Raw genomic sequence first — 16,158 nt, 5'->3', positions numbered from 1 at the left:
CGCACGTGCTTACACACACCCAGACTGGGGTTAACACACACACACACTCCCCCAGACTGGGGATAACACACACACACACACACACACAGACTGGGGATAACACACACACACACACCCAGACTGGGGTTAACACACACACACACATACATACACTCCCCCAGACTGGGGTTAACACACACACACACACACACAAACCCCGACTGGGGTTGACACACACACACACACACACATACTGGGGTTAAAACACACACACACACACACACAGAACACAGACACAGACACACACACACCCAGAGTGGGGTTAACACACACACACACACCCCCCCAGACTGGGGTTAACACGCACATGCACACGCACACACACCCCCAGACTGGGGTTAACACACACACACACCCGGGTGCCCTTCTCATGCAAGGCACCGACATTACTGACAAGAAGACAAGCTCTGAAGGAGGAAACTACAAATCTTTACACTTTTTCTAGAGGAAAGAGAATATTGATCTGACTGCTTTCTGAACGGATACGGTTGTGCTGAACCACGAGTGCGAACCGAAATCATCACACCCGTCCCGAACGGAGTTCTTAGGGGTTCTCCCCTGCGCTGACACAGCCTGAACATCTCACTGGAGGAGAACCTACTTATTCCCTTCGTCTTTGGGGCGATCTTCTCGATGTCCTTCAGCTGAAACACATCTTTCTGCAGGAGGACAAGAGACCGTGCTTTAGGGATAAGTCATCAACAATCAACTAGCAACAGAGACGGACATCAGGTCAACACAGCGGACACCGTGTGGTGAAGCGGTGAGGGGCGCTTACTCAACACAGCGGACACCGTGTGGTGAAGCGGTGAGGGGCGCTTACTCAACACAGCGGACACCTTGTGGTGAAGCGGTGAGGGGCGCTTACTCAACACAGCGGACACCGTGTGGTGAAGCGGTGAGGGGCGCTTACTCAACACAGCGGACACCGTGTGGTGAAGCGGTGAGGGGCGCTTACTCAACACAGCGGACACCACGTGGTGAAGCGGTGAGGGGCGCTTACTCAACACAGCGGACACCACGTGGTGAAGCGGTGAGGGGCGCTTACTCAACACAGCGGACACCGTGTGGTGAAGCGGTGAGGGGCGCTTACTCAACACAGCGGACACCACGTGGTGAAGCGGTGAGGGGCGCTTACTCAACACAGCGGACACCACGTGGTGAAGCGGTGAGGGGCGCTTACTCAACACAGCGGACACCACGTGGTGAAGCGGTGAGGGGCGCTTACTCAACACAGCGGACACCGTGTGGTGAAGCGGTGAGGGGCGCTTACTCAACACAGCGGACACCGTGTGGTGAAGCGGTGAGGGGCGCTTACTCAACACAGCGGACACCGTGTGGTGAAGCGGTGAGGGGCGCTTACTCAACACAGCGGACACCACGTGGTGAAGCGGTGAGGGGCGCTTACTCAACACACCGGACACCGTGTGGTAACCCAGTTGGAGGACTCCAGGGGCTTCATTATAAACACATTCATGCTGCACTCTCTCTCACCGTCTCAAAGAAGATCTCCATCATGCGGGTGCGCTTCTCCTCCAGACTCAGCCCTTTCTTCTTCGACTGCGGACAGGACACGTTACAACACTTACTCAACACTTACTCAACACTTACTCAGGCGGAGAGCAGCCACCGCTTCAACATCAGTTAACTTTTAAACGGGTTATTCGCCGTGAATTGTTTCTGATGCTTTCGCACCTTCTTCAATTTAACCGAGACATCGCTACTTTACTTCAGCATTACTACCTATTTAGATATTATAGTAGACTATCTAATTCATGTTTTACAGAACCCAAGAAAGGCAATTTTGAATTACAAAGAACAATAAAGTTTTCGGACATGAATATTTAAAACCAATACTCAGGTGTTTATTATCTGGCGCTACACAGACAGCGCAGATGTCCGCTGTTGTGCGCAAATCTGCAGGATCCCTCCGCTCTCATTGGAGGAGCCGCGCAGATCTGCGGACCGCTGCGCGACCAATGTTTACAGAGTGTTATGACTCCACAAAACATCGCAAATCAACATGAAAACATTTGAATCCGATATAAACCTCTTGACTGTCGCATTCCCGTCTGCAGCGACCACTCACCATCGTGCATACGGAGTGTGAAACGGAGACGGGACGACAGGCTCCTCAGTCCTCCGGCTCCCCGCTATCCACATCCGGGACAGTTGAGTTTCCCGCGGCGGAAGTCTGTGGCCGCAACCATCGATATACAAGAGATAGATAGATTGGAACCAACCAGTGTACACAGCGGCTGTCGAACATGTACATCTATGGCCACAATTCAACCACAGCGCGCCCTGGTGGCCAAACACTGAATATCAGCACAGGATCACGACCATTTCTATCTGAATATTAATAAAATCAACATAAGAGCATAAGAAAGTTTACAAACGAGAGAAGGTCATTCGCCCCATTGTGCTCGTTTGGTGTCCATTAAAAACAGATCCTATCCAGTCTGTTTCTGAATGTTCCCAAATTGTCTCTTCAGCCACATCGCTGGGGAGTTTGTTCAGATTGTGACGCCTCTCTGTGTGAAGAAGTGTCTCCTGTTTTCTGTCTTGAATGCCTTGAAGCCCAATTTCCATTTGTGTCCCCGGGTGCGTGTGTCCCTGCTGATCTGGAAAAGCTCCTCTGGTTTGATGTGGTCGATGCCTTTCATGATTTTGAAGACTTGGATCAAGTCCCCACGTAGTCTCCTCTGTTCCAGGGTGAAAAGGTTCAGGTCCTCAGTCTCTCAGTCGGACTTTCCCTTCAGACCTGGAATAAGTCTGGTTGCTCTCCTCTGAACTGCCTCTAGAGCAGCGATATCTTTCTTGAAGTGTGGAGCCCAGAACTGTCCACAGTATACAGATGAGCTCTAACTAGTGCATTGTACAGTCTGAACATTACTGCCCTTGTTCTCAACTCTACACTTTTGACACTTTTTAGTGTCTGCACTGAAGGGATTAGTGCACAGCACTGTAATGCAGCCTGTCACAAAGATAGGAGACAGGAGAATAGCATCAGACTCAACAATCACACACTGAGCCAGGTCTTGATTTTAGAAGAATGCAATTTATTTATTTTTGTGGTGTGCACAACAGGATTAAATTAACTGCGATGACGGAATGTTTAAAATCAAACAGCAGACATGTTTACACCCACTGCAAGCGTGTTACGGGTTTGGGATATATTCCTACGTCTATGTGTGTGTGTACTGTGAGGGAGAGATTCACGGCAGGTAATTAACCAATTAATAGATGATCCAAAAGCAGTCGCAAGGCCGTGGTTCTGCCCCACATTACCCAGTGCTTACATTCGCCACAGCCTGCCTTCTCTTTACTCCAAATCGCTGTTCTATACACACTTATTCTTTACAGACAAACCCAAAATTTACAGCACGGCTAAATTGATGCATCACAAATTTGAAATCTCTATATAAAAAGTTCCCACGTTACAATAACATTGCCTTTATCATACATAAATAAATTAAATAAAAACAAATCTACTATGGGCACTTAGTCTTCCATTTTGGCATCACAAACGTAGAAAATGGAAATGAAGAAATAAATAGGAATATCAAAAAAGGAAAAACATGTCACAGACCAATATAGCAATGACTGTATTCAGACCTAGTTTAGTTTATTGATATTGACATTATACTTGCAGTAGTCTAGTGTTAGAGAAAAGCAGACAGTCCCTCGTCAAACACACGAGGACTGGAAGTTACATACTTTATATTCAACCCTTCAGGCAAGACAAATCAAGCGTAAACTGTGACCCGCATGTATTGCCATGATTTAGATTTCACACGGATCGTATCAAAAGCACACACTTTGTCAGTATTTGTCTTACAAAACCACTGTATTCACACAGGGCTGGAAGCCTGTCTCCCAGCAGAGCTCAGTATCCCAGCAGGTACTATTCCACGAGTCTATTCCAGGCGAAGCCCCGGACTCCACAGAAAGGGACTAACAGGTGTAATAATGCATCTTAATTCAAAAGTGCTTAACAGGCAATTCAGACCCAGGGGCCTGCGCTACAACTGGGGCTGAACATGGAGTCGGTTAAAGGACTGGGAGAACGCGTGTGAAAAGCACCAAATGAATTGACCTTGTTAGTCAGTGAGTGTACAATCAGTGATCATGGTGGATAAGGACTGTGAGAACAATGGATTCGACCAACAAAACAGTGAAGTGCCGACTTATTTAGGAAACAAAATGCACCTTGATTGTAAATCCATCAGGACACGCAATATAACAGCAATCAATATATATCGAGCAGGGGTTACTTCAGCATCGTCAGCCTCCAGTTACTCTCCTAAGGTGCACCAATGCAATAGACCTCGTTCCAGAAGAGCATTGCACATTGCAGATATCCTCTCCAGATAGCGTTCACAGCAATCAGCATTTAGACAAGTGTGCGTCAGTGTGCACCTCCACAGTGCTGTACAATTCCCTTAGACGCACACGCACACACAAAATAAATACCAGAACATGTTTGAGACAATGTACACTTGCAAACGTGTTTTCATTAAGACAGTACTGCATGCATGCCAATAGAAATAGTATTTCCAGTGTTACGGGATGAGTTCATGCTCTTAAGTTACCCAGCCAGCCCTGAGAGTGCGGGGTTCAGGGACTAGTGCTGCTCTGAGGGATGGAGACGCCAGTATTACTACACACGCACAACAGCTTCCTTCCCCTGACCCGGAAGAAAAGACCAAAATAAACTGTCCTAGAAAGTCAGAAAGTTAAGTTTGTTCTCCTACTCTTAGAACTTTAGTTTTAAAAGATAAACAGTGTCTACATCTGCAAAGCTCACATGAGTAGATAAAGGACATTTTGTTATCGGACACATTACAAGATACTCGTCAAAGCATAATAGCTCAAAAATGTATTACTTTGCCTGGCAATCTGATCCAGATTTGTGGACAAAATATTGGAGACAAATATTGCCTTTAATTATCTTAAATTCTTAAATTCAAAAGCTGCCACACTTTCCCTTCCCTCACCCAATGAGTTATACACTCTCTGTACAGAATAGCCATTCATTGCTACTTTAAGGTTTCTGCATTATTCATTTTGTTGTCAGTTCCACAGAAAATGTTAGGATTTAACATGTCTGGTCAGATGACAGACATGTACAGGGAGTGACTGTCTATTAAATCATTAGCAATAGAACAACATCAGGCATTCAGCATTGCCTTTTCTGCAGAACCAGAATAGAAAAGAAAAAGCCTTGCATTACATGAGCAGAAGGACATTCAGAAGCTCAGGAGGACAGCTGCTGTAGTAGCTTTTACTCAAACTATAAGGTTGTGTTGACTCAGACATGGCGTTAGTATGCTTTACAAGTTCAGGTTTGGTTCTTGGCACGCAATGCACCTCGCACTCCTCCAATGCCCAATGAACGAATGGACAGAATGGACCAGTGTGGACCAGCGTGGACCGCAGAGGCCACCAGGGGAAATGTGCTGTTCTCAGGGAGTCAGTGAGGGAGGATCAGACATGAGGCCACACAATGAAGAGCTGCTGGTGCTGTCCTGTCCGGAGCTCAGGGCGATGGAGACTGATGTGCAGGCGCTCCCGGCCCTCCCACTCGGGGCTGCTGGCCGGGGTGGGGCGGGCGGTCACTGCAGGTAGCGATACACTTTGAAGCAGTGGTTCCCCGAGTCCGCCACCACCACGTGGCCGTCCGAGGTCAGTGCCAGGCCCTGGGGGCCGTACAGGGGGTCGGCGGACGTGTTGATGTAGGACAGGAATGAGCCACTGCCATCAAACACCTGCAGGGGCGGCAACGACAAGCAGTCAGAGATTCAGTGCAAGTGAAGACGCCTACTGACATGACTGACAAATATTTTACTTAAAATAGGTCAGGGCTGGGTGAGGGTTCGAGACACCTCTCCACAGCCTCGCCCCAGTGCCAGTAGCACTGGTCAGGGGCACTGCTGTGCTGTTATAAAGGCTGCTCAGTGGGCGCAGGGTTCGAGTGGCCGCCCAGCACCCCTCTCACCTGTATCCGGCTGTTGCCCCAGTCAGCAACAATGATGTTGCCGTTGACGTCGACTGCCACTCCGGTGGGGGCGTTGAACTGGCCGTTGCCCTCGCCGTTGGAGCCAAACTTCAGCACGAACTCCCCCTCTGGGTTGAAAACCTACATGCACAAAATCAAGGGAAATCAAGACGAAATCGAACTCGAAAGCCTGGGCTCTCTGCAATCTTGTATTGTTATTTATTCCTGTGGTCCATCATATAAATAATGGCTGTGGTGGTGGATGGCTACTAATCCCCTCCGCATACAGGAAGGGGAAGATCAATCACAGACGGGCGCAATCTTACCTTCACAGAGTGGTTATGGAAATCAGTAACGATGATTTCATTGTTATTGTTCACGGCTGCAAAGTGGGGACCTAAAACGGAGGAAGCACAATGACTGGAATAAAGCATGTTTTCATTTGTTACTCTTGTTTGTTTGCTGGTTTTTCTTTGGCTTGAGGTGTGATGCCGCTTACTCTGACTGAATGGGAGTGAGGAGCGCCCCCTGTCTGCAATGTAATGCACTGGCTCTAGAGAGACCGCTGACACTGAAGGTGAATTACTGTGTAGGAATGCAGTGAATTAGACACCGATCTTTACATCAGTAGTAAAATTAAACTGTCCCACTGTACAGTCATCTCCATGTCCTTGTGTCTGCTGCACGTCTGCATTAAGACCACCGGATCCTGTGACATTTCAGACCGAGCACACCTTCGGGCAACAGACAGACATTGAATCACGGGCATGAACGATACAGAACACACACAGGGCACCAGCGCCCTGGAGACGAGGGAGGGGGTTCAACCAGTGCTGCCGCAGAGTGGGGGACATGCGCGGGAGCCCCTGCATGCTGCTCGGGGGGTACCGGGGAGACATGCGCTCTACTCTGGCCATGCACCGATCCGCAGATCTCCATGCAGCGGTGAGCAGAAGAGGCAAGAAAGGGGGTTTACGTATTACCATCGAGTGTACCTGCAAACTGCCGGTCCCCGTTCCCGCGGTTCCCGAACTTGGTGACCAGCTTGCCGTTGGGCTGGAAGATGAAGACGCAGCAAGCCTTGTTGTCCACCACGATGACGTGGCCATTCCTGTCCACCGACACGCCCTTGGGCCCCATCAGCTTCCCTGAGCCGATCTTCGTCTGTAGGGAAACCCAAGGACATGTGATCACGTGTGCACGTCTGTCTCTCTCCGTCACTTGATGTTCCAGATTCATTGAAATAAAGCATCGCATCAAAGATGAAACGGATGAAGCTTCGTCCATTTAATGATCTGAAAAGCCTTCTGACCAGCTCTCCATGTGACCTCACCTTGAACTTGCCGTCACTGGAGAAGATGCTGACCCACTTGTTGTCGTAGTCGGCGATGATGATGTCACCGTTGGGGTGGACGGCCACACCAGTGGGGCGCTGCAGCTGCCCCGGAGAGCGCCCCCGCACCCCGAACCGGCTCTTGAACTGCCCGTCATTGGAGAAGATCTGCCACACAGGGACACAACATCAGCACTCTGGAGCCTCGGCCATTTGTGATGCACTGAGTTAAGTATCAAGGCAATTAAATTGGCTGACTGGGGGTGAGTGGGGCGTCTCAATCCAGCTGAGTCCCCACAGACAGGAAGAGCTCACCGTGGACCCTGCAAATCCCCACTCCTGACAGCTGATACCGTGATGTTAATGAATACCTTCTGACCGTTCCAGCAGAAAACAGGTTAGTTTCATCTGATGAGTTCAAACACAGCTTTCTCACTCAGAATAAGAAAGGTTACAAACTGTACTAACACAAAGCTACAGTACGTACAAGGATGATCACGTGATCTCCAAATCAAAATATACACTTTCATATTGAGCAAGTATACGACAAAAAGATTGTTAAACTACACACAAGAAATAAAATGTTGCAAAAACACAGTTTGACAGAATGTTTGATTTCATAGAGAAAGGACTGAGTGACTTACGGGTTGAACAACTGATTGTGTGACCAAGTCAGCAGAAAAGAGGGTCTCACCTGAACCCCAGTCAGCAGAAAAGAGGGTCTCACCTGAACACACTGGTTGTTACTGTCTGCAATCAAAATCTTGCCGACTGTAGACGCAGCCACACCCTGGAGGTTCGTGAATTCCCCTTTGTTTCTTCCTTTGGTACCTAGAACACAAAGACACCAGTATTAAGTAAAGGCAGAACATACTCTACTGGGGTATTTGTGGTATGAAGAAGCCCATGTAATGATTCATATAAACTGAAATGATTTATGTTAACATGTTAAGGGTCAGCACATTATGCTGGTCAGCATGATAAGGTTTTGCAAGCTAAAGCTGAAAGATAAATCTCCTCTCTCGACGTCTGCTTGTGGTGTTCCTGTTTTTAACTTAAGGCCGGATGCATCACATTGCGCTGATAACAAATCAGTGCCACACGGTTACATGTTTTTTGTGATAAAGCCATGAGATTGCACAAGTTTTAAATGTACTGAAGATAATGGGATGCATCTGTTTCAACGGCGGGAGGACATACGAGACACGACCCCAATACCACACTCCTCTGCAAGTCCATGATTGGATATAAGCTGCAGTACTGTACGTCATTTGATCTATAAATCTGCAACCATCCTGTTGATCAGAGAGGAACTTCCCCAAAGTCACTCTCCCCTGCCAGCTTGTAATAAAGACTTTACTCCTCCACTTCATTAAAGGAAAGTTCTTCATGGTATAAGCTAAAAAATGCAAAGAATGGCCACCACAATATGTAACACAAAATGTGTAATGACTGCCCTACAATGATTGACAGATGAGAAAAGACGCATCCGAACTGTGGGATGAATGCAGACTAATTTCAGCGTGTCAGTTACTTGGATTCAATTGTGAACAATGTGGAGAATGGAAATATGCTCTCTAAGCGATGGCAGATGCGTTGTTTCATGAGGATTACATGAAATGATTTCAGACGTCTGCTGTGTCTCCACTGCGAGATTCACAAGGTTTTATTCTAATCTGTGTTCATTGACACACAATAGCGTTTACATTATAACACGTTTGCAAAGAATGCAAAATATTCAGCTTTTTTTGACAATTTCCTCCTGAAAGACAGCTGTGACTCCTGAGCCCAGAGTGTTTGGCTCAATTGAAACCACAGACCAATTATGATAGCTCTCCGTTACACACATTTGAATCAATTATAAATAAGAACTTCAAATGAACTAACTGGCTCCAAGACAGCACTGTACTGTGACTTAAAAATGAATGCTGCATTCGTAGAGAGATTGAAGTTTTCCACGTCTGACACTGACACAGCAGCTCCTCTTCCCTGGCTCTGACAGGCGGCATGCTCTCGGCCTGCTGCTGGGACTGTGGCTGCACATCACCACCCGCTGAACCGGAAACAGCCAGCTAGCCATGCTGTGCCGTCAGAGAGCAGCCATTACACACATGAGCGAAGCCATCGTGGGAGACTGCGGCAGAGTTTACTGAAGGCCAGTGGATTATTCCTGGGCTTCCCTCATTCTGCCTTAATACAATGCCTGCAGGATTGGATAAGCTATGGTACAATGGAGGATCAATTAGGGCACAGAGCGATGCTGATGCCAGCCTGCTTGAGCTGCAATATCATTACTGTGGCTTAAAGACAGCAGACCTCGCACACGCATTGAATTCAGAATGACCATCAATGAAAACTACAAAGATAAAAACCTTTAACAGCAGAACATGCAAAAGCGCAGTGGTCTGACCCACAGGTGCATGATGGGGGCTGAGGCTGTGTATCTTTGGTCCTTGTGACAAACACATTTCTAGTCTTGCACGACAGCAGATGTTTACTGGTGAAGCACAAGCCTGACCACAGCGGCACACCCCAGCAGGCTCCCTTACCAATCCTAAAGATTAGGTCGTCCTCGATGGGGTTCTCTTTCCTCTTGCCCGTACTGTACATGCTGGCTGGCCTCTTCACCGCCTTCTGCTTGACATGGCCGCTGCCGGGGGACTTCACCCGCTTCTTCAGGCCCTCGGAGGCGGGCGACAGGTCAGTGGACTTCACCACCTTCAGCCGGAAGGGGCTGCCCTTGATGTGCTGGTCATAGAGGCGCAGCGACAGCGTGAAGTCGCCCTCTCTCTGCACGGTGTACAGGAACTCGTAGGTTCCGTTCTTGTTGTCCAGGATCTCCCCGTCTGCTACGCTGCCTTCGGGGGTGCAGACCTCAGCGGCCAGGAAGGCACTGCCCGTCTTGCACAGCTCCCCGTCCTTGTCCTTGGTGGTGATGGTGACGGAGGTGGGCTGGCCCACCACACACTGCCGCAGCCCTTCCCCGGTGGCCACAGTCTCGTAGGCCACGGCGTTGGTGGTGACGATGGTGCCCAGGTTGTGAATGGACTTCTTCAGGCCCTCCGTCTCGATCAGGAGGTCCAGCTGCTCGTTCTCCTCCGGCTGCAGTGGCAGGTCCTGGCCCGCCAGCTCCGCCAGCCGCTCGTTCATCTGCTTCTTCACCAGCAGCACCTCGGCCTCCGTGCCGTGGCTGAGCGCCTGCTCCGTGAAGTTGCAGCTGCTCTTGATGCCCTCCTGGCCCTGCAGGAGAGTGTCCAGCTGGGCCTGCAGCACCTGGAGGAGACACAGTCAATCAGAGCTCAGGCCCTCTGGACACACGGCACTGCAGTCAAGGCAGCCTGGGAGCCATTGCATCCCTGGAGCCCCATCTGTCAAATCAGCGCACAGGGACGTTCAGACCTGAAACAGAGCCGGTGACATTCCCTACCTTCTGCTTGAGTCCATACGTCACCTCCAGCTCCATGAGCAGCACGCTCTTGCGCACGTTGAGCGTCTTCTGGAGCTCGTCGAAGGCGGAGTGGATGTCCTCCTCGATGGACGACTTCTGGTTAGTCAGCTGCTGCAGGATCTCGGACAGGACCTGCAGGGCTGAGTCAATCTGCGGTAACCTGGGCGAGAGCAGAGGCCAGGATCAGAGGCAGTCATTGGTTTCACACTAACCTGCTTCCCACCTCAATACTCTGTCTTACATCTCCACTTTAAAATGCCTTCATTGTAACTGCATCTTTGGTCATCAGTCTGCAAAGTCCTGTGATCTGGCAGGATCATATCATTGTTATAATTTCATCCAGATAATCATTTTCTCCTCTTTTAATCACAATAATTTAAACAGTCACTGTACACCAATCCTGTTCATTATGAAGTACAGCTTGTTGGATTGCATTTTAAATAAACTTTAATAATTCCACAACACCTTGGGGGGTTTCCACAGCCACAGTTTGATGTACAGTAGATTGAGAGTCGGTTCAGTCCGTTTGGAGCGCTATGTGAAAGTGATGACAGTGACGTTTCTCACCAGGATGCGGATCAAAGCTCTTGAAAGCGACTCATTGGAGACATTGCTCTGCCAATGCAAAAGCATTCTGATTCATTTGGAAACTAACCGCTCCATTCAGCCAGAACTGTGAAAGTGAAGTAATTACACGCAAAGGAACTGGCCAGCCTTGCTTTGCTGAAGCCCGACAAACTACTTCTGCTCAAGCAAGAGAACCAAATGCGTTTGGAAAAGTGCCGTGTGAAGCCAGTAGAACTGTGGTCCGCATGACGCTGCAGGTGGACTTCACACATTAATATCAACTCACTTTAAAAGACATTCAATTTAGATTTAATGTCTGGTGTGAATCAAACCAAACTGGCAACTGCAATTCAAATTAAGTGCAAGCAAACTAGGCATGAAAACGCAGTGTTACTCTCTTCATGAGTGAAGAGTACAGCAGAGAGACGTTGAGAATCGCCCCAACGGAGGAGGGGCCTATGTTGTCACCACGGGACCTTGGTGAACGCGTCTTGTATAACAAAGCTTCCTATTGGCCACTGCACGTCACTCAATCAGCCCACCTCTCCATGTATAAAAACCCTCTTGTGGAACAGCCTCTTTTTCCTGTTCATCCCTTGGATCCGCTTCAGACTCGTGAGCATGAAGAACATTTCTCTGTCTTAATACTTTATATTAATTCACTAAGATTTCGAAAGTAGAACTGCTGGTGCAACAGGCTTGAAATGATCTTACTACAGTAATCCCTTGATATTTGAGCTACTGATATACGAGATTGCAGTTATACGAGACAGAAGTTAATACTTGTTTTTCCATTAAACTAGCGTATTTTGGCTCTGATGAAAAGGGAGCTTGAAAAGGAGCTGATCACCCTGCGTCTGTGCAGGACTACGACACAAATTACACCGCACCACCTGCGCAGTCGAGACTTTTTGTCTTTGCTGAATACCGATCCTTCACCGCTGCCACACTGGCCAAGGCTTCACCAATGTTGGAACAAAGTTAATCGGCCTCAGATGTTTGTTGTCAATGTAGACAGTGTAGCAGAAATATATCAGCCTAATTGCCAGTGCCAGTACAACAGGCCCTGTAAGCTTCCTTTGTTTTCTGCAGCGATAAGGAATGTCCTTGAATCGTGATTATCTGAGCTAGTCTGTATGAAATGCTGGTCCTGCCTGTGTGAGAGAGATCTAGAAATGTCAGAGGAAACTCCACAGTCCCACCTGTTCTTGACCGCGTCCAGCTGGTCCTGCAGTGAGGCCTTGTGCGTCTCCACCACGTCCCCCAGCGGCACCGTGGGGTGCTCGGCGTGTTCCCCAGCGGTGCACTCGCCACACATCGCCGTCTCACAGGACGGGCAGTAGAACTCCATCACCTGGGTGGCACAGATGCGTCAGAGGCAGACACATGCAGACAGACATCCACATATGCAGACGCACAAATCCAGATACATCAGAGGCAGACATGCGCAGACAGACATGCAGACACACGCCCAAACACGCAGGCACACACATTGCAGTCAGCCACACACAGACACACGTGGACAGTGACATCCAGACATGTCTACACTGCACAGGCTCTGCGTCCTGATCCTACAATGGACTGAAGATTTATTCCAGGGAGTTTCGTGCCCAAGCAGAACCTGCCCAGTTACCCTTCAGCCTCCCTGCCCTCACCGTCGCTGCAGCCCCGTGAGACTCTGGACGGGGAGGCTGAGGATTAGATCCAGGCCAGGTCTGACGAACCCCCAACGCAAAGTGAGAATTATGAAGCCAATCCCACCAGGCTGCAGAAATAGACCTGTTGCTATGGAGACGAGCATGCAGTTCTGTGCTGGTGGGGGGGCAGCAGGGGGGGCAGGGAGGATGCTGAGCACAGCTGGAGAGAGCGAGGAAAGAGAAGGGAGGGAGGCAGGGATCGAGAGGAGAGAGGGGCACTCGTGCTTCCTCTGTGGCCGGGGAGGACTGCGGTTTCCTGATTATTGTTGGGCGGGGGCGGTTAAGAATAAGGGAGAAGGAAGAGGACTGGGCAGGTGTGCGTCAGCAAGGGGAGAGAGGGACTCACGTTTCCTCCGTGGTTGGGGCAGGACAGCGGTTTTCCTGATGCCACGGCGGCAGCGCTCTCCAGGGCCGCCGGGTCCTCGGCGCTGCTCTCGGGGGATCTCTGCAGCACCTCCATCAGGTTGGTGATGAAAAAGTTGCTCTGCAGCGCCGACACGCCCTTCTCTGGCAGGATGGAGGTCTGCCGGCACACCGGGCACGACAGAGTCAGGCTGTGGGCCGGGATGTAGTTCTGTAGGCAGCTGCAGTGGAGAGAAACACAGCGCTGCGTCACAGAGAGCAGGCCAGGCGCGAGTCCTGCGTACAGACTGGTCAGACACTCGAGGGTCCCCGTTCGATCATGGCACAAGCTGCTGGCGGTCAGAGGGGCAAACGGCACAAAGGGCCCGGCTCTTCCCAGCACCATGTAACTGAGCTTCTGGAAAGATATCTGACTGCCAGGAACTGAGCAGCAACACAAAGAAAGCTGTGTGCGCTTGTTTTGATGGCTGAAAATGCAGTTTCTATTTCAGCCAGAGCTGGGAGCTATATCAAGTGTTTTTTAGTGTGAAACTCGAGATAAAGCAAGAAAATAAGAAATAAAGAAAACAATAGCATTATTAAATGTTTAAAGCTGGAGCCGTTAATACTAATACAATGTTTTGTGCTTTAAAAAAAAAAACTATAATAATTGTATTCCTTCAATATCCCTTTAAAAAGATCTACTGCATCATCACTTTAATCCATAATCCTGTGTCCATAAAGAGGATTGTAGGCACAGCGATTTCCTCCGGGTCCTGAAACGTTACAACCCAGTTGAAAAGAAAGGATGCGGAGACGGAGGCCCAGCCCCGAGGAACAGAGACCTCGATTCATCGTCTCCCTGTGAAGCTGCTTCAGCCCAGAGCTGAACCAGCTGCCATCTTGTGTCGCAGCTTCCTCTCATTCTCCACTCGGCAGCTCCTTGATTGCACGGCGGTGAAAGAAGCCCCTCTCTTGCGTCACTGCTCGTTCGCTCGGTATTTTCCAATCTCTTTTCATTTGTTTCGTTTCAGAGGCTTTGCTTGCTGGAGTGCGGCTTCACAACTGGCTTCTTTTGCCAAAACTCCCTCTTTAATTTGAACAACAAAAGCAACCCTCACACACATTTACTCTGCTTTACTGCGGTCAAAACACTGTTTTCTGTGAACATGCATTGTGTGTATATACATTGCCTTTCCACTCAGAGAGAATCCTGGAATTCCTGCCCTCTCTTTCGAACAGTGTCAAACCAATTACTAATAAATTACGTTCAATGTTATATTTTTAAATGTTTTTCATTTCTTAACTCACAAGAGCAAGAAAGAACGACTGTTGTGAAATGAAAGTTAAGATAATTAAGTAAAGGTTGTGAACAACTTAACCCATTGTGGGATTTGATCAGTGAAAATAAAACATGTAGTTCAACTGCGAAAATTATGAAATGATACATCATGACTCTGCAAACCGTTCAGATATCTAATCACTGATCAGAGACCAGACATCTGTTGCTCTTTGACCGGCTCTTCCTGTCCAATATCGCAGTGGGGTGGGGGGCGGTGGTGCTCCTACCTCTCACAGAAGGTGTGCAGGCAGGGCAGCACTTTGGGGCTGTCGTAGCGGTCCAGGCAGATGCTGCAGATCAGGAACTGCTTGTCGATCTGACGCACCACGGGGCTGGGGATGCTGGAGCCGTCACTGGCCATCCTAGAGCTGTGACACCGGGGTCCCGCCTCCTCTCACCCTGCGCCCTGCAGGGGGGAACAGGGTCAGAGAGGCATGGAAGGTGTGCGCCCCTCACATGGACACAGACATTCACTCCCCATGATGCCCCGCCCTGTCCTCCTCTCTGCTCTGGCACGGCTGGTCATTTCTGGGCACTTTGTAAAGAGCAGAAAGGAGAAGAGCTGCTCCTCTGAGTCAGACACAGAATTATATACATTTCCCTCCTTTTTTAATAGCAACGTTCTTTCAGCTCACATACCAGCCACTCGACACCAAAATGTCTTTATAAAGATATTACTGCCCAGGATTACGACTATTTCCACATATAAACCTGAGCAACTTCCATCTCCAGCCTCGGGCTGTGGACCGCATGCACAGAGGTTTGGACAGAGCCACACAGGGGCTGACAAGACACTGACCTCCCTTCAGAGTCCTGTCCCTCAAACACAACAGCACACTTACAACTGAAGAGACCGATGAGACACATTCACCTCTAAAACCACAGCTTTTCTACCTAAAATATACTGTATAAACAGAACAGAGCAGGGTGCCATAGCGAGTACAGAGGGGGCGCAGACAAGGTGCCCTCTGATCACATGCCCCCTGATGCCAGAGGACAGGGGCAGCCTAGCCTCTCCACAAGTCAAGCTCATCAGCATCTCAGGGAACACAGGGACAGATGCTCACATATTTAATCACTGTGTGTGAAACATTTTTTAAAGAGTCCGATAAAGAGTTAGATGATAAGAATTAGGAGCAAAGAAAGGCTTCTTTAAAATGAAGGAGTTGTTTATGTTCCCAACAATGAGTGGCCCATCCTCTCGCTTCACAGCCTGTCTGATGCAAAGGGACAATCAAAGATTAGTGGTATGTGGAGTCAGATCAGGGGTACACAACATGTGTGGCATCAGATTAGAGGCGCACAACGGGTGTGGCGTCAGATTAGTGGCACACAACGGGTGTGGCATCAGATTAGAGGCGCACAACGGGTTTGCGGTCAGATTGGAGG

At 49.1% G+C, this 16,158-nt stretch overlaps 2 protein-coding genes across 7 annotated transcripts in view; both read right to left on the bottom strand.

Moving 5' to 3' along the window:
• Positions 1 to 2,249, bottom strand: part of mnd1 (meiotic nuclear divisions 1 homolog (S. cerevisiae)) — a 22,550-nt gene extending 20,301 nt beyond the window's left edge. For both annotated transcript variants that reach the window (XM_066717973.1, XM_066717974.1), the window contains exons 1-3: positions 2,129 to 2,249; positions 1,534 to 1,599; positions 641 to 698 (exon numbers count right to left, since the gene is read on the bottom strand). In XM_066717973.1, the coding sequence (XP_066574070.1) occupies positions 641 to 698; positions 1,534 to 1,599; positions 2,129 to 2,131 (127 nt within the window). In that variant the 5' untranslated portion in view covers positions 2,132 to 2,249. The remainder of the gene's footprint in view (positions 1 to 640; positions 699 to 1,533; positions 1,600 to 2,128) is intronic.
• Positions 2,250 to 3,080: 831 nt separating this feature from the next.
• LOC136764158 (tripartite motif-containing protein 2) overlaps positions 3,081 to 16,158 on the bottom strand; it is a 33,653-nt gene continuing 20,575 nt past the window's right edge. For 4 of the 5 annotated variants that reach the window (XM_066717971.1, XM_066717968.1, XM_066717969.1 and 1 more), the window contains 11 exons: positions 14,997 to 15,175; positions 13,432 to 13,669; positions 12,591 to 12,742; positions 10,801 to 10,981; positions 9,923 to 10,646; positions 8,101 to 8,204; positions 7,374 to 7,541; positions 7,024 to 7,204; positions 6,367 to 6,437; positions 6,041 to 6,181; positions 3,081 to 5,810 (listed from right to left, as the gene is read on the bottom strand). In XM_066717971.1, coding sequence (XP_066574068.1) covers positions 5,658 to 5,810; positions 6,041 to 6,181; positions 6,367 to 6,437; positions 7,024 to 7,204; positions 7,374 to 7,541; positions 8,101 to 8,204; positions 9,923 to 10,646; positions 10,801 to 10,981; positions 12,591 to 12,742; positions 13,432 to 13,669; positions 14,997 to 15,130 — 2,247 coding nt within the window. In that variant the 5' untranslated portion in view covers positions 15,131 to 15,175 and the 3' untranslated portion in view covers positions 3,081 to 5,657. The remainder of the gene's footprint in view (positions 5,811 to 6,040; positions 6,182 to 6,366; positions 6,438 to 7,023; positions 7,205 to 7,373; positions 7,542 to 8,100; positions 8,205 to 9,922; positions 10,647 to 10,800; positions 10,982 to 12,590; positions 12,743 to 13,431; positions 13,670 to 14,996; positions 15,176 to 16,158) is intronic. The other variant, XM_066717972.1, reaches the window with a different exon arrangement.

Source organism: Amia ocellicauda, chromosome 12 (assembly GCF_036373705.1).
Source record: "Amia ocellicauda isolate fAmiCal2 chromosome 12, fAmiCal2.hap1, whole genome shotgun sequence".
NCBI classification, from domain to species: Eukaryota; Metazoa; Chordata; class Actinopteri; order Amiiformes; family Amiidae; genus Amia; species Amia ocellicauda.
The sequence above is the reverse complement of the archived record's forward strand: the minus strand, read 5'-3'. Positions and strand labels throughout refer to the sequence as shown.